This window comes from Pygoscelis adeliae, unplaced genomic scaffold (assembly GCF_000699105.1).
Source record: "Pygoscelis adeliae isolate BGI_AS28 unplaced genomic scaffold, ASM69910v1 Scaffold62, whole genome shotgun sequence".
In the NCBI taxonomy this organism is placed as follows: Eukaryota; Metazoa; Chordata; class Aves; order Sphenisciformes; family Spheniscidae; genus Pygoscelis; species Pygoscelis adeliae.
The window spans coordinates 5,511,774-5,534,250 of NW_008824401.1; the positions used below are offsets into that span (position 1 = coordinate 5,511,774).

General features: G+C 36.7%; 1 protein-coding gene across 1 annotated transcript in view; it reads right to left on the reverse strand.

The window, feature by feature from the left end:
- Positions 1-22,477, reverse strand: part of URI1 (URI1, prefoldin-like chaperone) — a 42,040-nt gene that overhangs the window by 13,625 nt on the left and 5,938 nt on the right. The window contains exons 2-4 of the mRNA XM_009320284.1: positions 16,718-16,752; positions 12,582-12,660; positions 10,097-10,232 (exon numbers count right to left, since the gene is read on the reverse strand). Of these exons, the coding sequence (XP_009318559.1) occupies positions 10,097-10,232; positions 12,582-12,584 (139 nt within the window). The 5' untranslated portion in view covers positions 12,585-12,660; positions 16,718-16,752. The remainder of the gene's footprint in view (positions 1-10,096; positions 10,233-12,581; positions 12,661-16,717; positions 16,753-22,477) is intronic.

Genomic DNA, 22,477 nt, shown 5'->3' on the forward strand with positions numbered 1-22,477 from the left:
AGATAAATAAACCATTCAGCACATGTCACAAGCCAAAAAGCTGACTTTTGAGGTCAATACAAAAATAAGTAAGAACTGTCTTTTTGAGTAAAAGTCTTCTAAATAAAAAAAAAATCCAGGTGGAGAGTCTGCTTTAGTGTGACAAAATTAAGACTGGTATTTGAAACATACTGTTAAAAACCCTTTGAAACTTCATTCCTGTTACCGTGTTCAAACATTTTTGTTATGATGGACAAGTGAAATATGCTTATGCCCTAATAACTGCACTTTCAACACACGGCAGAAGGCAGACAGCTCTTCTGTCTGGGCAACTATACTTTACTGCAATTTTGCAAACCTACTATCCAGTTCTCAGACATTAGTTCATTTGAGACATTGCTTTCTATATTCCCTCGTGTTAATTAAATAATGAATCCTTTCAATAGCAATTTATAAAATATTAAAAACTTAAGTTTCACTTTTACCTTAAAGTTATCATAAAAAACAAACTAATTTGCAAAAAAAGAAGGTCATAACTGCCTGAAAAGGAAACACAGCTTTGCTACGACTTAAGAATTGGGGGAAAGAGGGCACAATTAAAGCCTTATACTAATAATATTAATAGACTTGCACTCTTTGTTCAACTCAAAACTAATACAAATGCAAATTTTCAGGAGGGAAGACTTACTACATAAATTAGTTTCAACAGAGGATCTCTAAGACCTTGCACCTACTGGTCCTATATACCCTGAAGGAGCTAAAAGCCTTTGTGAAGAAGTAAGCTGATTTTCTATTTTAAAATTCTTTTTTTGGAATCATTAAAGCAATACAAGAAGATGATGTCTCATACAATACTATGAAGGAGGCAAAGGGATCCTTTCTACCATGGGATCAGCAAAGTCACACTCCAAGAAACTTTTTTAAGCAGAAACTCACTTCATGAATCTAGCTAGCTCCTTCCTCGGCATTGCTTCTCTCTATTTATGATACTTACATGATCACCAGTACTGTAGCATGTAACTCATACACCCTAAATTATTTATTTTCACAATATACAAGTATGGCAGAGCACCCTGCTATTCCTATTTTACAGACAGGAACGTGTAATGAGGGAAAACTTAACCACAAAATACTCTAGTTGAAAAACTATTTTCAAAGTATTTTCTCAGTATTCTTATTCTTTTCTTTAACTCTCCTTTTGCCTGTTAACTTTAGTATTTGATTAAGTATCTCTCTGGTCTAGAGGCTAATCCTAAAAAGTTATAGTACATACATAGCTACTCCCCATACATTTTTTTGGCTAGGGTCAGACATTGTGTTTATTGTAACCATAGACCTTTCAGATAAGGATGTGTGAAAATATATTAATAATCACAAAATGATTACAAAATGCACTTAAGTAGACAAAATGAGTTTGTAGTTGTACTTGCAAAATAAAATCTACTTAGTGACTCAGAATTCTACAAACAGGTTCAGATCCCTCCTCCCCCTCTGCACACACAGAAGAGGAAATTATACATGAAACAGTCAGGCAAAACACAATGACCACCAAGCATGTGAGATTACTCTCATCCTAATTTTAACAGATTCAGTATCGTATGCTTTTTTCCCTGTTGATATTTCACAGTGTATCAAATACAATTCCTTAAAAATATATTACTTGCAGTAAATAGTTTAGAAAGAACATTATGCATTTTGGAAAAGGCTACTCAAGCAAACATCCATCCTTTCCAACAAGAAGCATGAAGACACAGCTCAGACTTTTGGGGTATTTCAAAAGCATTAGCCTTTAAACCAAACAACCACCTATGTGTCAAATGTGCAGTCATCTCCATTAGTTAAGCTGTTTCTAAGAAATAGCTTAAGATTCTCCCCTGAAAAATGCTCTGCATTTGCATTTCCTACTGGACGAAATACTCTTTCCAGAAAGTATTCGATATCTCAAGCGGTGCCAACACACACCCTTCAGAGGACACAGCTCCTTCCACACACAATCAGGGTCCTGCTCCCCTTACACAACTCCTTCGAGAGCCGCCTCGTCTTCTGTCAGTCAGCAGCTATCACCTCTCACACGCAGCTTTTATTCTTCAGTTAATTCCTATCAACGTCGTCCACAGCTTTTTTCAGTGTATAAGGCACCCTCCAAAGTCCAAATCAAAGAGAGGTGGTGATAGTTTTCACACAAAATGCTCCCGTCTGTGCTTTCAGCTCTTGAAGGTAGTCTCAATATACATAAACGTCTAGCTTGAGACCAATTTTCCTCAGGCTTTTATTTTACATTCATAGTAAATGTGATGCTCAGCTGTTTCTTAAACACCACAAGTGTCTCAGTCATTGCCTGTATATCTAAATATTGTTCAACAGCCATCTAGGTTACGCTGCTTCTGAAGCACCAGTTTGCAATGCTGCTTTCCAGATGGGAGCGCGTTGGTTTGCTCTGTTAGGTAAGGACACCGAGCAGTTACACACCGTGTTTTATTTTAAAATGCTGTACAAGCATTAACTAATCTGCCCAGCACCCTGCGAGGGAGGTAAGTATTACTCTCTCCTATTTTACAGATGAAGAAACAGACAGTTTAAGTGATTTGCCCTGGGCCACACAGCACGTCAGCGGACAGCTGGGATTACTGCGACGCTCTGTCCCCGTGTCCCCAGTCAGCCCACTCGGTTGCTTGTGCCTCCCCTGCCAGCGGAAAGCCGGGGCTCCCGGTCGGCCAAAGGAGACACCTTCCCGTGGCCAGGCCCCTCAGTGAAGAAGGGGTCTCCTGGAAAAGGGCTCGTGCACGTAACTGCAGTGGAAGCTCAGGGTTTTGCGTTTCAAACTTGCCACTGCGCATCCTAAAAGCCTCCAACACCATTCACCGAATTTTAAAATGTACCGTATTTAGCAAGAAACAATTCACTTTACAAACTGCAGGGTTTTTTTTATTCATTGAGACCCCCTAGAAAAATATTGGTAGAGTAAGAGAGGCTCCATAGTCTCCTCCTCTTACTACCCTGTGGTTTAAGCTTCTTAGATCCTTTTAAGACGGATTGAACCAGAGGCTGTTGTCCAACTTTGTCACATCCAATAATCTGAGAAAAGTCTGACATGGCTTTCAGGTGAACCCGAGTAGTTCCTATTTACATGTCTCAGCTAAACCGCTTGGAAAGAGAGTTCAGCACCACAGACAAGCCAGAGGCCCTAAGACTGTTTTCCAGGACCGCCAAAAGGAAAAGGTATTTAAATCAGGATATGTAGATTTCCTCTGCGCAGCAGCCTTTGAATATTTACAGGCAGCGAGATTTCTTTACATTTAGATCATTCTTTCCCAGCTCCCTTATTAGTGTGAAAGGACTTGACTGGATTTCCTTACACCATGATTAGCCATTTTTAAGAAGCAGCCCTCTGCTTGCTACGTATACATTGGGTAGATGAAAAAAATAATTGGGGAACACATTTCATATTGTTGAAATGAAGTCCACCGAAGCCAGATTTTACAAGACATGACAACGTACTAATGCCAAACTGACACAAATTCTCATCTATGCGTTTTGGCTTTAATGGGTTAATTAGCTTGGCTGGATACAAATTGTAATTATCTGAGTTTGACATTAATGTCCTTGGAGTGTTGTCTATAAGGATTTGGGGAATCGTAGACATTATTTTAGTTACTTCTGGAAACTGTGTGTTACACTGGGATTTAAATAGTAAGAACAGACAAGAATAGTGAGAACAGGTTGATCTATTTTGAAAAGTCAGACTTTGTGAAACAGGACAAACTGAGATGAAGCTGAAGCCTGGTCTACCTTGCTAGGTTCAGTTAGTCTTCCGGGGAGTCTCGTGGATATAACATAGAAGAAAAAGACTGAAAAGTTAGGAAATAATCTCCTTTGAGGATAGGTGACAGGACAGAAATTTTAGTTTAAGTATAACAAAGAATTCTGTATGCAATTGAGATTTAGAGTTAAGACCTCTTCATCGTCTAACACAGTTTCTCAAGTAGAAGGTAACCAGTCTTAAGATGGTTATATATACGCAGAGTGTTTATACAAGCCAGGGAACAACCACCTACCTCAATTACTGACAGTGGCTCAGTTCCTCCAGAGTGAGAACCGAGTACATGCACCTGAAGGCAGTACCTCAGCGGTTCTCACTCTCCACCATGGAAATGCTGGGCTGCCACCATCCCATTTCAGGTACAGAAGGGAAGTTACATGGGGGAACCACAGAATAGCATTCTGCATGCAAAATATTTGATCAGCAATTTCTAGCACAATTATGATTGACCCCTGAACAAAACAAGAATACCTATCATGCAGTCTGTTAATGGAGCGTGTTAATATTGCCGAGGCTGGAGGTAAAGTATCATGCAATCTAACGCACAAACTCCACTTCTGAATTCTTTGGAGATGAAAGGTATTTCCTTGCAAAAGTACAGCACTACAATACAATTACAAATACTATTAATGGGTTGAGTTATGGCATGCTATTTTAAGTGCGTTACTTATTTTCCTGCTTTTAAGGGTCTGCATAAGTGAATCAATCATCTGAGGATTTAACTGTATTTTGATAAATATATATTTAATCTGCAACAAAATATTTTTTTAGCCAATAATGGTCCAAGAAACTATCACAGGTTACTTGAAACAAGTAAGATCCGCTACAAGAAAGTAGCGTCTACTAAGAGCTTTTCAAAACAACCTTCTCTGTTTTTCTAGTCTTTTCTGTTCATTTTTCTAGTGATGCATTTAAGATTCAAAAGAGAATCCTGATTGCTTTTTGTGTATATGGATTTAAGCTCTCTTTGTGCTTGCAACAACATAAATAAATTCATTCTTTATAACAGCAACTGCACTAGTTCTTTAAAATGCAATGCAACCCTTTGTGCAGCAGCTTTGCGCCTCTTAAAGACAACCTTCATTCTGTTTTCCGTGTTCCCTTGGTATCAAAACCAAAGTCATTTGCATTTTCTTCTGTAAAAATTTGTATAGATAATTTGGCTTTAGGAACACTAAGTAAATGCAACACATTTCTCTTTTAGGTTCACACACCTATGTAATTGCTAGAATTATATTAATACATTTAAATTCCTCCTAAATGAAGGAGGGTGGCATTCAGACAACTCCTCTGTTGCTCAGTAAGAATTATAAAACGGTAGGGGCTTCTTTGAATCACAATATATAACTTACAGAAAGGAGTCTATTCTCCTTACTTTCTTCCACTGTGTTCTGGTTAAAATACCTAGACTGTAGTCCTGTGAGAAACCAAACACCTCCTGGGAACTGCAGAGCAAATTTAGAGCACTTAGCACTACACTGAATCAGCCCCTAACTTAACAAGGGTAAGGAAGGAACTGATAGAGGTTATCAAACTAAAAAATGATAATCGCAAAAAATGGTAAAAAAATGCTCAAAAGCACAGTGAAAGAAAATTCTCCAGCATGCAGAAAACCAGCAGAATTTTACTGGTTTTTTATAAAGAAAAGCAACAGCTAGATTTCTTTGTAACATTGCCTGCATGTAGGCAAGTTTGTGTTACATTCTTTAGAATATAAAGGAAGTTATTTTCACCCTTGGATGAAACATTAAAACCTCTAAAGGCCTCACTCATTCACAGATGGGAAATGGAAAGCCTTCCTATCATATATTTTGGAGACAATATCCTTTTTTCTGGAAATGCTGATAAGGAACAAATTCAAACTGGTCCTCATCCGCCTGGATCATCTTATTTATTAAAAACAATGGTATCTTTTAAACCCTGTATACTAAGCTATCGGTCAATTTTGATTGACACAAATATTTGTATTAAAGGTTACATACTGCAATTTACAATCGAGTACTATCACAATACTGTATGTTAATGCAATCAGTATTTTCATTTCATGAATTCATTTGCAGCATGACACTACAAGGGTATTCTTACATATATTGAAGACACAATTGCTAAGTAGTTCAACAATTCTCCTTTAAGTGGGATTTTTTTTTATCTGATAAATTTTTAACACAATAAAACCACTCCTAGTTCTGTGTGCATGTTTTAATTGCCCACCTTTTAAAGTGTTTAGACACTTGGAATACCTAGCATACTGAATTAATCCACAAATATTTACAAGGAAAATCTATTTCATTTCTTTCTATAGTAACTACCACAGGGACTATTGTAATGAAAAATTTCCCATCTTAAAGAATTAATGCGATTACTGATATAGAGAAAAAACGTAATTTATATCATCACAAACACGTAAAAGATATAATCCCATATTCACAAAAAGAATCTTTATTCCCTCTTTGAATTCTGAGACAATACAGTCTTGCCTTGAGGAGAACAGAAATATTGTGAAGTACCTTAAGCAAGATAATTGTAAGAGAAAAAACTACAATTGCATTATTGTTGTGCTAAACTGTGACATACTTAAAAAGCTAATTTCTTTTATTATAATAGAATTTGGCATGCATATCCTTTAATCTACTTCACTATTTCTTCACATTTTTACACACAAACATATGTGTAAAGTGTTTCCCATTATCTGTACTACCTGGTTTAACAAACTGCAACAAATTTAAAACAATTAAAAATATACTTGGCAATTCCATAAACTTCACTAGATTTATGTTTTTTAACAGTTTTGAAACTAACTGAACATCTAGGATGTCAGAAAAATGTGCAGCAAATGAAAGATCTACTGCAACTCAAGTATTATTCAAGAAGACACGATCAATATTTTATGAAAAAGTCACTCATTTGACATGAATGACTGTCCCAAATTTTATCAAATACATTTCAACCAATCACAGTGCTGAACAGTTTGCATCTAAATCAAAAGCTAAGCAAACAAAAATGTATCCCCAAAATAGGGCTTTCTAACAGCTATGTCAGTTAAAGTGCATTTACTTTTAATATTCAGTACAGTCACCCTTCAATTATTCCTTTCAATTAAATAAATTTTAACCAAGAAATTAATCTGCTGTGGCTGGGCATTTCTCTATTCCACAGAAGCAAACATTTTCTCACTCGTTCTCCTTTAAAAAGTAAATTTAACAAAACTACTAAGACAAAAAGGATGACCTAATTAGTACTAAGTAATATTTAAAGCTTTTATATATAGTACAATCTTATTGCTACCCCTAACTTCCAAGGCTTTATACTCAGATATTGTTTGATTTATCTGGTACTATTACTGCTTAAGCATGCAAAATCATATTGTCCATTCTTGTATACATCCAACATACACAGAAGGAATCAAACTGTAAAGAAAATTTTCTATGAACCTTGATCAAATTAACTGTTAGGGCAGTGGTGTCCTCAAAGGCAAACAGGGACACCCCTGCTGACCAGAGGTCTTCAATGGGCAGGTCCGTGCAAAACTAGTCACAGGCAATAAAGAGAACTCCCCAGAACCAGCAAGAAACAACACTCAGAAGTGAGTGAGTTACAGGAATCTCTTACCCTTTTCTACCTAAGAGCCAGTCCCACTAGAACACTTAAACCCTGAACAGATGCTCAGGAGAGTGGGACACAAGATATGGTAAGCAATGAAAATGTGTCTTGCATTTATTTCCTTATAACTCTTAATTTCTGTTAAAGCACTGAATTATTAGTGTTATACTAATTAAGTTCATTTCATTATCTGAACACATTTGACCACATAGTTATGAAAAAATATCCACCTAAATTAAATAGAGTAATATTGGATAAAAAAAAGTAGGTCAGTGAAGAAACAAACCATCAACAAATATTGCCAGCTTTCTGTTCAGGAAGCAATTTCAGCATGAGCCTTTCTTTGCTCTGTTCAGACCCCAATTCCTATATATCAAACCCTTTAAGCACACACTGGCCTTAAGCACATGCTTAAAAAAAGCTTTGCTGTGTTAGGACCTTTCGACTGGCACACAGGACATTCGGGACTGCTTGCGATGTAATCCCCTGCAGTAAGCATGCCCTCTTTTCCAGTGTGTATGACCTACTCACAAAATTTATGTCCTAAACAAAAAGATTACGTACTAAAAATCAAATCACGTTGTGTCAATGTAATGATAATGCCCAATATACATCACCCTGTAAACTATGAAGCCCCTATGCTCACAAAATGCCAGTGAAATCAGAAGTCATACCTATGAAAATAACTACAGTGCAATACACAAAAGAGACTTTAAACTAATACTTGTGAAACATCAGCCTTTCACATTTGTGTTACAAGTGGTCAATTCATATTATATAGCAATGGCCTACAGGTCTTTCACATACGTAACTTTTTTTCTGATTAGAATAAACAAATAACATCTCCAATATTCTCCTCTAAGTTGCCCTCGTTTACCGTGAAAATGGTTGAAAGAGCTTAAGTCAGTTGTATTTTTTAAAGGACAAAAGTATATATATAAAAGAAATACTTAGTTTTTTCAGAATCATATGTACTAATATGGTTTTTATAATCCAAAACTGAAAATAGTCCTTTAAATAAAAAGTTTTTAGTTAATATCAGTGTTTTGGAGCCTCCCACTGGCAGCCATCACACAGCTGAAGTGAACTATCAGCTGAATGATGGGTTTATATCCAGGCATCAATGACTATTTTGCTTTAAAAGAAATGAGTATTTCTGAGTTCGTATTTTAAATGCAATTTAAAAGATCATAAAGGAAAGAATCCAGCATTTATTGTGTGTCTCCCAGCAGACTACTTAATGTTCAAACATCTACTATGCAAAGGTCAAATGATTTCACTGAATGTAACAGTGACAAAAATATTCTGCACCACTGAAAAAAAAATCAGATGATCAAGGAAAAAGTTATGGACCTGAGATCTCGCAAGAGTCACAATAAATAATGTAGATTCAGTTCAGTAAGAAAGAAAATTGCAAAGTTGTGTCAGGAGAACCAGATTAAGAAAGATAATAGGTAAAATACAAATTACATACTTTTTGTAATGTTCTTCATAAAGGAATATTTTAAAGTAATACAGCAAATTAATTTTTATAAAAAAAACTTTTCTTATACAAATATTGCTTGCTCAGAATTGAAAAAAAAAAATGTATTCAGATGGGAAACCTCTGAGGTATTCTGCTGCAGGCAGCAACATGGATAGCTGAACTTACACACAAAAATCCAGTGTAAATAGTTGTGCTACACATACACAGGGTAAAGCTGCAGTGAGCACTCATTCAGGAATGAGACAGATTATAGGTAAAACCAATACAAAAAAAATTTACTGAAACGCTTATCTGAAGCAAACAGCAAAGGCTAATAGGTACCAATTTATTTTCCATTTTATTGTGCTTTTCCTTCCTTGACATTTACATCAAATATTTTAGGCTCTCATTCTTTCTAACACAAAGAGGTTCCAAAGTGCACCACGCACACCACTTGCTGGTGGTCCTGGCTCTTCAAAACCAGGATCCCACCACCAACTAAAAAGAGCTGGAAACAAAACCAGGAATTGCCTATCTGCCTCTGACCTACTGCTACATAAGATGAATTTGGTGGTCACCAACGGCACTTGATCTGGGAAGATCCAGTGGATCTCTCCACACCAATGGACAGGAACGTCAAGGGCAGGAGGCAGATACGCAGCTTAGCAGCAAGTGAGAAAAAAACCCAACAAGCGGGAGTAAAGCATGTGCAGAGGGAGAAGAAAGCTGGAAAATTATATGGACAAAGGGAAAAAAAAAACAAAACAGAGGACAAGTCAGCAAAGTAGTAAGAGAAGAGACAAGGGAACAGAAAACAGAGAATAAGGTAACTAAGAGCAAAAGTACAACATGAGGTTCACTTTCTGGAAAAGAATACAGCATTTCTTACATTAAAGAAAAGTGATAGGGGATTTTTAGTTTGTTTGGGGTTTTTTTACCTTTGTGTATAATAAACAAACAAGCAAATCTTGACTGATCTTGTATTCTAACACCTAACATCAAAACCTGAATTTTGGTAACTTAAGTTGGTGTATCATTAAAAAAAAAATAAAGCTCTGGCTAGATGTTTAAAAAAAATTAGATATATCCGATAAAATACCAAGTAAAGATGGAAAATAAGGTGCTAAATTGGTATTACATCTGAATGAGACTTCTGTTAGCTAGCTCACAAAAAAAAGATATACAAAGAAACATAATTTTGACTATTAAATTATGTTCAGAAACATACATACGTTTTTTTCTGTGCTCAACCAGCGCAACAGCCTGCTTTGCTGAGCATTTTGAAAACCAGTTGTCCCCAAGCAGAACAGTAACCTCATTGGTGTGGACAAGTTTTCCTGGCATGAAGGCAAGAGGACCAAAAGGTACCTGTCAAAGGCACAGAAGAAACAGCTGAAAATCACTAGTGAAAATAAAACCTAGACAGTCATTCATGTCTTAGTTTTTTTTTTAAAAAAAAGTAAAACAGAGTTAAAGAAATAAAAATTCTACAGCGGTTATTTAATGACTAACCCTTCATAAATATTCAAATTACCAGATCCATTTGAATTTAGTATTGTACTTACAAAATCAGAAAAGTGGCATTTAACTAGAAAACTTTTTTTGTGACATTAAACTATAGTATAGCTGAATGCTCACATGGAAAACATTCACTTAATCCTAACATGTAAGCCTTGATAATAAAAATATCATTTAGGTGAGTTACATATTTGTTATACACAGACTCTATTCAATTCCTAATAAAAGCAAGTTTAGCTTTGCTAATTTTTTAAAAATACTTAAATAGGTATGGCCAACTCAAAGATGAGTTGCTTTTCTCAGTATCTGTAGTGTTAATAGTAAGTACCCAGAAACTTCAGTGCAAGTTTGTGGGGCTACTAGCAGGATCGCAGACTGTGCTTAACCTCACTGCTTTATCATTCACCAGTATGCAGACCTCAGCCTTCGAGCAGCGCTCCACCAAGCAACGCCCGTCCTCCAGTGACCCTCCAGGCACAGGAACCAATACACAGAACCAGAATACTTCAGACAGGAGTACATCGGTGATAAACACGTTCTGTAACTTTTAAGAGGTGCTTCTTAAAACACATAACCCCCATTTTAACACGTATTACAATGTATGGGACATTATTCTTATGATTTAAGACACCTTCCACAGCCCACACTTTACAGACGGTGCTTGGGCAAGTCCTATCACTGAGGAGGACCCTGGCCACCCTCACTCCTGTCTCCTGCACCAGCCCCCTGCATTCTTACCCTCAGACCTACTGCCACCTGCCTGGCTGCCTTTGGGCTTCAATCGCAAAGAAATCAGGAGACCAAAATCAAATTAAAGTTAAAATGGAGGTGGCAAAAAGCTAAGAGCCACATCCATGTCAAGTTTTCTCTTTCTTAGGGTAAAAAGAGATCTGTCTCAGCCAGTTTGTGTCAGCTCCTTCTACTTTATTCCTCTGCTGCCTTCTTCATATCCTCAGGATAGCCACTTGCTTTCTCATCACATTTGTGCTGAAGCAGAGCATTTGGCCTGGTGGACCTGTTTCCTCGGAAAGCAATCTTCCAGAGCTTCAGTATCCAGGAGGGTACCAATGCTTGAAACAATTCTGCAGCAGGCAGGATCCTGACGTTAAGACTATGCAGAATGTGCTTTTCCTGCACACGTACCCTTCCTGACTTGGTTTTCAAGTAGCAGACTGCACCATTTGCCTATTCGCTCTTCCCCCAAAATGATGAAAGCAAAATTGAAAACATATGAAAATATTTGGCTAACAGGATAGGAACTATTTATATACATTTAAAATAGCAGATGTGAGTTGACATTGCTGCTTTAACTAAGAATAAGCCCTATCTAGCTTTTTTAAAATAGGTTTTTTTCTATGCTTCAAAACAACACAATCTTTTTGCTTTACATCATGTGGCCACGCATATACACGTGGTGATGGGACTACACACATAAAATCCAGAGCAAAGCACAGGAAAGGGAAACTCTCTTTTCCCACATGGTAAGTGTACTCCAACGCCGTCTTACTAACAGCTCAACTCTATACGCTGAGCCAGGCTGCCAAGGAAGAAAGTAGTCAGACCCTTTGTGCTGAAGTTAGCCATTCAGTTATTTACAGTACAACTTCCCTCCCTTCAAAGATATATCTTGAATTGGACCTGAGAACGGGGAGGGGGAGGAGAAAGAGAGAAAAGCCAATTTGGTCAAAATTCTGGTGAGTGCAAGCCACCAGGGTAAAGTTTACCGAGGGAGCTGTGCAGTTGTTAGGGAAGATTCAAAGCACCAGAAAAGATCACTATGTCAATGTGAAGATCGGCGAAACAAAAATTAGCAGCACCTTTTTATGTAAAAATCAATGTTCTAGGGTTTATTTCCATGAATCAGGCAACACTATGGCCACTTTCTTCTCAGGAAATGACTAAGTACCATAATTCAATCATAATTATAGTTTTCTATACAATAGATTAGCATATCAAACATGTCAGGTTTTGTGTTAGCATTTATGTCATCAGTTCTCAGTTGTCAGTAACATTGTAATTTATAATGGATTTCAAAGAAAAGAGAAAGAAACAAAAGCAAAGGTTTAACTATTATCATAATAAATGTAACATTACTAAGTACCGCATGGCAACCTGGATAACACCTCACCACCAGTGCAGATACCTCAGTTACTAAAAATTTTAGCCCATTTCCTTGTGTGAACTCTACAGCGTACATACCATGATATCGTAGGACAGTTTATCGGGCAACGTACGGAGTCGTTCCTGAAGAGCCTCATAATCGCTCTCCACCTTCTTCCTGTTGACAAATTCAAGTTGATTCAATTTCATATCTAAAGTAAAGAGTTAATGTTTTTCTGCTAGCAATTCAACGACACACAAAAATACAGAAAAATAAACTATTGTACTCTTAAACACATGTAATAACTTATTTATAAAAGACTTGGGATGACAAACATAATAGCTAGATTATTTTAGAATACCATGTCAAAATAGGGACGTGATTATTTTAGATCGTGCATGAATTTGAATTTTTATGGTGCAAAGAATCAGTTCTTTCACTAGGATTTGGCATATCTCACTCCATGTTCAAGTTCAACAGTTATACCACCATCAACATTTAGAAAAATAACTGAAAATCCAGTTTATACTTTATAAGAGGCAAATTCTTCAAAGTATCGCTTTCAATAAAGGATTCATGACCTTGGTTTGAGCTGACATAAATGGGCAAAATTTTAATTAATTCTGATTTTCACATGAACTCTGTGTTCCTACCAAGAGTCAACACTCCTGAAAGATGGCTTGACCACCAGGATTCTGTCACATCTTCAATCCCTGACAAGGGACAATACAGGTGAGGAACGTCCCTTCCGCTGCTTCTCTATCCAAAACGTAAGTAAGGTTCACGCTACATGTTGCTACCCACGACAGAAATGGCTTGGTGAACTTAGACAAATTATTCCCATGGTAGACACCTGGCTCTTCAGAGGACTTTGCAAGATACAGCATTTCAATTGCTGCAGGGATTTTCCTTTGTGTGCAAAGCAAGCAACTACACTCCCTCTAAAAAAGCCTTCTTTTGTGTAGATATTCTTAAATACTTAAATTCGGATGGAAAAAGTCTTTTAATGGACTGCTCTGAAGATGGTCAGAAATCAGCTCCTGCATGAAGTAGCAGGCATATAAATGTCAGGTTTGATTATATTGTTTACTTGTACTTCAAAATAGTAACACATATATGGTAGTAAATTCTGCAATAAAAGGCAACTGAAAGCACGGAGCAGCACGCTTAACAACGCTGACCCAAGATGCAAATTGCAGGTTTTCTGAGGATGATTCAGGAAAGCAGTCTATAAATGTGCTGAAAAATGAATGTCATAGTTGATAACACAACTCTCAAAATATTATCATTGATTTCCTTAGATTCATAAGCAGAGTGAAATCTTCTTCAGCATTCATTATGAAAACTTATCTGATACTCCTATGTTTTGACTCATTTGCTTCCATAGTTGAACTTTGCTGTAATCACCCTACTTTATACCTGGAGTACTTCATATTTTACGTTGCTGAACTGGTCCTGAAAAAATGAATTTAGGTTTTTATGCCACTTGGACATTAAAACCGTATTCCGTATAACTGATTTACAAAAGATGATTGCTGCTGCTCTGGTTTGACAGCAGATTTCTCCCAGACTTTTTAGGTGAGTTTCTCTGTCCACTGCCCACATCAAAGCAAAAATACAATTCAGTTCCTTCATAGAGGAAGGACAAACTCATGAATCTTAACAAAATTCACTGAGATGTTTTTGGAGGGAAGCAATATAATGACAACTTGGTGTCAACAATAACAATCAATTACTTAATGATATTTACAGAATCCAGCCTTTGCCTCACAGAGATCTGTATTTGAGAAATAGACACTGATGCACTCCAACTACTTGCTGAAAAACAAACACAATCCCCAAGCCGAAGGCCTTGCCCAGGACTCAAATGCAAAGAGAAGACTCCATGGGAAGAGAATGGTATGAAAATTCCCCCCACTCGCAGCAGGATTAAACATTCCCATCGTTTCATCGCTGAAATTCACTCAACATTTCTTCATTAATCTGAAAAGAAGATACTGCCTTTAAGGTCTGACTGCTGCCTGTTACTGAATAATCTGATTAGGGTACAGCAGAAATCACTTTCTACAAAAGCTATTTTGCTTTACAGAGCAAAGTATGTTTCTTTTTTCAGTGGGACTACTGTCCTTTGCTCCACCATGGGAATCTCTAAAAGTGCGGCCACATCCTGAACTGGACCATCGAGATAAAGAAAATTAAAATCAATCCTTTTAATTAATTGGCCTGAAACAGCATTACTTCAGGAAGGAAGCTGACCTCCCTCCACCTACAGCTGATGGTCACACGAGCTCTGGGGTGTGCCGGCGCTATGCTCAGTCCCCATATGCAATGAAGAACCAAAGTGAACTGGGAGGATGAATATTGGGACTCCAGCTATGAACATGTCCCTAGAAGGGGAAACGCACGTCTAGATGTTTAATCCCATACCAGACCGATTATTGGATTCATGGCTTTAGAAACATACTTCAAGAAGTGTACTAAAAAATGAAAAAGAAAATAATTTAATGGAAATATATTGAAGCTGAGCATTTTAAAACCCTGTTGTTATTCACCCAATTCTATTTAACATTCTGTGTCACTGACTACTTAAAAGGTCTTGTATGAACAAATTACGCAGTTGAAACAAGAGCACTCAGCTCTTGCACAATCAAGATCTAAATAAGGGTACTAAATTTGAAATAATTTTTTTATAAAGTAGAGACTGTATGGATGCTGTATAAACTGCTTTTCTACATAAAAGGTATCAGTGAGTTAGGTTTTCCTTTTCACATTCTGTGCCCAAAACCCCCAAGTTCATGGGGCCACGGCCAGAGTTTGCATAAAAGCAAACACACAAGCAACTCCTCCTTCCACGGCCAACCCTCCCACCCCACTCCACAAACCTCAGCTATTTTTATAAGAGGAAATAAGTGTCACAACTTTCCAAACTTTTAAAAATCTGTTTGAATTTTAAGGCTTTCTGTCAATTAGTTTATTTCTGAAAAATACTGTCTCTTAGTGAAAGAATGTACATGCACAATTTCACACGGGACTGAATTGGTACAGACACTGCAAAGCTCCTGAGAAAGTACGTGTGCTAGGGATATTCTGCCTGACTTCACCGCAGCAACACCAGTAGGCACTTCAATAATATTTCCCTTATTGAAAATTAATGCAGTCTCTGAATTTTAAACATAAATGAAACATATTAGTTTTAGATTATTTTTGCGAGCCAATAGTCAGAATTTAATATGATGATGTGTATAGATTGCCTTGATTTTTTTCCTCTTATCCAGTGCTTGCAGCCTATGTGCATTTAAACTAAAAACATTTGATACACACTAAATATAAATTATTTGCTTGGAGATCTTTCAGGCATGAAGAAAAAGCCTCTTAAAATAAATTTAAAATATTATATGCTTGATGGTGTATAACCAAAGGTTTAATCTCACCACTAAAGGGGCAGTTGCTGTGATTCTGCAATAACCCTGCAGACAATAATCAAGACAGCTCCTGTTGTTCTCTCAGTAAAATCATGGTAAACACAGCATGGATATATTGTAATTTGATATCTGTAAGATCAACTGTTATATCTCACAGTAACTCATAATATAAGATTTCATTCACCATTAAATGTACATTTTCCTCAGATGCCATACAAAACTATTATTTACTAAGCATGTTTTCTATTAACCGTAGATTGCCAACAGAGAAAAAAGTGCCCAGAGATAATTTTTTTTACATAACAAACCATTTCTTTCTAAGCATTACAAACTAAGCTTTATCGCATACTTCACTGGGGGGAAAAAAACCAGGAAAACATTACTTTCACATTGTTTTAGCGCATCTGGGGTGGGGTGTGGGGGAGCAGAATTTCCCTACTTGCTCCATAGTTAGAAAGAAAACAACAAGAATAATCAATTCTACCCTGGGAGTACCTTTTCACCAATCAGGCAAATTCAGCATTCATCCCACAAGGTTACTCGGGGAAGAATGACAAATGAGCTGGGTATTTAAAACAGAAGTATAAACACTAAGGTTCAGTGGATTTGTGATTTAAAGTAATGATATCAGTGGAAAATATATACATTTTAAAGAGAGCACACTGCAATAATTCTGAGCTATCGCTAACTATAATCCCCAAAACATGCTAGTAGGATTTGGCTATCACTAGCATAAATAGCAGTACTTTACTAAAATATAACTAGGTAACTCATCAGTATTTTAGGCATGTAATCAAACATTTTTCACTTACCAGTGCTGGATTTTTTCTTGGCAGCTAGTGACCACCTGTCATTAAAACAGATAACTACTCATGAAAAAACAAGGCTAAGCACACAGCTGCAATGTCAATGCATCAGAAACTAGAACAGTAGCTTTACAGATTTGGTGGTGTCTCTATATACATTTTTATTTGTCAGTGCAAAGGCATGTGAATGGTAGTTCTTAAGCAGCACACTTTATCACACACTAATGCAGACTGATAACCACAGAAAAAATTACAGCTTTTCAATTCATATTTTGGTACAATACCTGCTCCATAACTATTAGGTGACACACGATATAAGATAAGTAGTACTTTGTGCAATCTGGAGTCTATTTTCAGTGTTACATGTTTGCAGAATAAGAAAACAACATAAATTATGACAAGACATCAATGTAACTTCCATACTCATTCATTAAAAAACAAAAACAAATGAACCCCACAGCACCAAAAACATTTTTTCCTTTATCAGTACATCAACAAATGTTTGCACTGTCCGTTTTAATCTGAAAAAGCACAAATTAATTTTGTGGTGTTTAAATACAAGGATATTTGACACCATTATGGGCTGCTGGCTTCCCTTCTGTTCTTTCTGGGTGTCAAAAAAAAAAGGAAGTTTTAATCTGAATATTTCACTTATTTCTTTATGCCACAGGCTTTCCCAAGAGATCCAATATAATTTACAAAACAAAGCGTATTGTTAAAATGAAATACTTTTTTTCTTTTTTAACTGTATTTTTTTAGACTATGTAGATATAGCAAACAGACAAGATGCTGAAACCTGTGACCTTCTCTGCCATAATTACGTGGAGATTTTGTCTTTCAAAACATATTCTGACCTCTGAATAATGGTTACCAAAAATATAACACAATTTCATTCAATTATATGAAATGCAATGAAGCCATGAGGCAATTAAATATGTCTAGACATCTTCTCAATATAAGCATTTTCTAGATTTTTTTTTTTTTTACAAATTTTGTTTTTCATATAGCCAAAATAATGCTAACATTTGAAAGCAATTAATGAGAAAATTTGCAGAGAAAACAGTAACATACATTCAAGTACCACTGAAATCACTGGAGCAGATAATTCTTTTTTTTTTCCAAACAACAGAATGAAAGACAATTTTTTTTTAGTTAGCATATGTGCAGCTATTGCAGAACAGATCTCAGACCCTGCATTTTCTACTCATATAGGAGTTAAAAAAATGGGACTACTTTGTGAGATAATAATTCTTTAAACAGAGTAAAGTACTTAAATGAAAAGCATCAGCTCTACATTTGTGGTTATGCTATTTCATAATCCATCAGGAAATTCAGCCAGGTAGCTCGTCCCACGTAAGCCAAGTTCAAATTTACCATTTGCTTTAAACTCCCATAAATCAAATGCCTAGCAAATATTTTCCTTAACGTGCAAGCTAACTGTTTTTAAGATTAAGAATAAATGTATAGACTTCCGTAGGACATCAACTCAGAAATCTAATTCATGCTATTAATATTAAGCCCATTTTAAGAGTAAAGTTTCTGTAAAAGGTACAAATCATACAACGCAGCAACGCTTGGTAACAATGCTAACACACAATGGAGACCACCACTAACAAGCAGAAGAGTCAGAGCCTATTCTAACAACATCCTTCATTCTTTCAGATTTGATAGTGATTGTGAAGTACACAACATAATTAAGCATACAAAAATGTTTATGAAATCCTTTAAGAAAGTTCCAGCCTAATTGCCCCATTACAGATGAAGATGGAAAAGGCAGGAAGCTCTCCATTCCCAATACATGACTTTCCATGCATGAAGTGAGCTAAAAGCACAAAAAGAAAAGCCCTGCAAACCGTAAGAGCAGCATGTTCATTAACCTCTACATGATAATCCTTTCGTAGCTGCATATTAACTAGTTACATATTCATAATCATTTACATTATTTAGAGGACCTTCTATGAAAATTTCCAGGCTATATCCATTAGCTACAATGTTAAAGGTTACAGAAGATAGTCTACTTAATGTTTCCAGGAAGCTTTTTTAATTAGTAAATATGTAAATTGGGCACATATGCTTTTTATGTTTTTAAAAAATAGTCCATCAGTAAAACAGCATAGGGGTATATGCTGTTTCCATCGCCCTTTATCCCCTTTTAAAAAAAAAACAGAAAAATCAATAACACAAATCAATTTTAATTTAATTCTTCTTCTTTGATATAATCTCTCTTGAAGGGATACTAAAGGGTGGAACCAACAACGAACCTTTTCATTTCAGGGCCAGCATAAAATGAGACCTTTTACAGAAGTGCTAAAATATACCACCTTAAAAATGTTTCAGGCTGCACTTCTGGAACGGAACTCTATTAAAAAAATAGAGAGAGAATAAATATTGAAAAACAGATGGAGATCAATTATGCATATGTCCTTTATTAGGTCAGTCACACTGTTTGGATAACAACTGGTTTTATCACAGCAAAGAAACAAATAAATATATAAGCAAATCTTTGATTCTTTGCCTTTGATCAAACATGGGAAAATCATTAGTCTCTCTTCCACACGTAATTTATATCTAGAGTTACAATTAAAGAATGAAAATTCCTTTCAGGGTAAATAAAATAAATGACCTGTTTTGTTTGTTCATTTGAGTTCAATTTGTCTGGACACCTAGTGCCACCAACTATGCATTACTTTTAAGACATCGTAGTGGAAATGGTATCAATAAACTCTGAATTCTCCCCTTTTAGGCATAAAAATGTATGAGTCTGTGAATGCATGCGGTTATCAATGGCTTATCTGCATACTAAAATATTTATTAAACTACTCTTGCAGCAAACTTAACATTACCTAATCATGGCTCTGGTTATTAAAACAGGATCCACTGTCAGAAAACACACTCCATAGTCTTAAAAGAAAACAAATGGGCAAATACCTTGTTTTCTTCCTTTCCTCCAACAGCAACTTGTTAAACAATTTAGTGCTTCTCAAGCCTCTGACTGGACAGAGCCATATCTGGGAGCTCCACAAGCGGCTACCCAGGACAGACCCGGGAGAGCACACCTCTGTGTGCCTGTAACCCAAAGTGTAATTCCTTCTGGATTAGAAACCAAACCATTAAAGCAGGAGATTACATGTTGGTTCTGCTCTCATTACTACTGGATCGAGTTATTTTAAGGGAGGAGTACGTTGCTGCTTTTAGGGAATGTCTTGTTTCTAGGTTTCACAAGCAGAGTCACAGCAGAGCTGAAGGATCAGCTTTAGACCTGTGATCGCGTCCCAGCTGTCCTCCAGTTACATCGTGCCAATCTGAACACTGGGCAGCTTCCAGGCTAGTGACTCCAAACCACCCCGCAAACAACTCATATCATACAGCCAAAGACTTCAGACAGCGGTCTGAAGGCAGAAAAATCCTTTTATCTTCAACACTTTCTCTCTTTCCAGTCTATTTACTTATATTCCACCTCCGGGATCTTCCGTCTGAACAGCTCAAAAACTTTTCCATGAATTAAAGCGTACAGCACTTTGGAAAAGCACTGCACTGATTTTACAGGCTGAGTAACTTAACCACTGACACTGGTCAGGAACAGGGCTAGAAACAAAAGCCAGATCTCCTAACTCGGCAGCCAAGCATGACAATCACTTGCAACGTTTCCCTGGGAATGAGGACAGGTGAGAAGGATGCTGTAGCACGAAGCTGATTCTTACTTGTACATGGCCACAGGTCTCTAACCTGTTCCCCATTAACCCACCTTTCCCCAGCAGGTCCTCAGCCTCACATACAAGGGCACCCCTTTCTTCCACCTCATTTTTTGTTACCTGTTGCTTCTGCACGCGCTCCCATTACTAACAGCTGAACATAATTCTCTGTGGTGCTTCTGATTATCAAGGTGGTGCACAAATAGTTCTGCTCTCCTCTCCGGTCCAAGACTATTTTCTTTTATTTAGGTAGTTCTCCAAGGTGGAGTGCACACATGCAAAGGTCTCTCTCTACTAAGCAGCGAGGCACTGCCTACAAAGGTGATGGTTTTAGCACGCTGAAGGTAGTTCTTCTCTCTCTCATCTGTTCTGAGCAGCAATAAGGCAAGCTGCCAAATCAGAATTTTATTTATGTCTCAGCTCATGAAAAATTATAAGCAACAGAGTTGGTACTGGTATCATCTGTAGACAGTTTTGGGTACCAATGCTAAACCTGCTGTATCTGAGTCTCAGAGTTATGTTCAACTCTAACTAGAAACTGGTATTGTTAAGATGGGAGTTAATTTCAATGAAAATGATGAAAACAAAAATGCCCCATCAGATTAGGAAGAGTTCCTAAATGAATAAGAGGCAATTTCCACACTTGGGGGTATGAACGTGGAAATACACAGCATGGCACAAAAGCAATGTTTCTGTTTAAACAAATTGCAAGTTAGGCATCTAAGAGGCCAAGCAAACGTGTGCTGTTTCTACATGCATATTTGGATATTTTGCTTCAAAACTGTGGCTCACAAACTGGCTGGTCTTCTGAAATTAGAAGTTAGGGACACAGATCTAATCCCAGCTCTGATTCTATTTCTTCAATATGGCCTTGAGCAAATCACAACCTCTCAGTCTACATTTCTTCATCTGCAAAATGGGGATAATAGTATTAACCTACCCACCTCAGAGTGTTTAATGATGATTAATTAATGTGAGAAAAGCACTCTAAAGATGTAAGAGCACTATATAAGTGATAAAGCATTATTTACCACTTGAAAAGTAATCTGAATAAAATGAGATATGCAAGTAATTTGTTTACATGTAGCAATAATATAATTTGTGACTATTTAATCTTGAATTAGTCTCACTTTAAACATCCCTTTCAATCACATTTCCAGTTACTTAGGGAAAATGACAGTATGGAATACTTTTTGTGGAAGCAGAGCAAGTAATGAGGTGGTAATTAAAGTAAGGGTCTAATAAAGTCTAAAACCAATGATTTGCCTTCAGGAGACTGTCCCTGCCATTTGGGACTGTGTAAAGATCTCAGTCTCGACCTTGGTTCTGTTGTTCAGAACCTTCCACGAACTACAGTGGAAGTGTATGCTGGTTTTCTGAAATGCAGATCCATGTTTGCAAGGCTCATGATAAATCCAAGATAATTTCCACTACTGACCTAATTCAGATGACTCCAACTCTGCACAATTTTAACTGCTTAACCTTGTACATTCAACTTTTTACTGCAGTTGATACATGCACGAGCTGCCTCCATCTGTAAATGTTTGCAGTCTCAAGACCCACTCTGCCATGCAACTCGTGCATGAGATTTCTCTGTCGCACCCCCAAACCCTAAAAGTTTACTGATGAAATAACCAGTTCACAATATGACTTTACATTACAGAAGAACACTAATGGATGGTCAAATATTTAATCATCTCTTGGTAACAAGGATGTAACAAGCAACACGCAAAATAAACATTTAAAATGAACTTTCATTTTTTCCTCTAGGAAACTACACAGAACTTGCCTAAAACACAGCAATCACTGATGGAGAAAGACAGAATTAACATTTGCACAATTGTTTTTCCTAAAGCCCCATTTTCAATCAAAAAATGAAATAAAACTATTAAAAGTTCTTCAGTCTGTTGGCACACTGTATGATCTAATGGAAAAGGAAGAAAGCATTTCTGAGCTCTCATATTCATTTATTAAATCATATTACTCAAAAACACTACATTTCAACAAATTATTAACATAAATCCCCCTTTGGGTGGAAACTTTTGCCTTTTGAAGACATGTGTTTGGGAAGAAT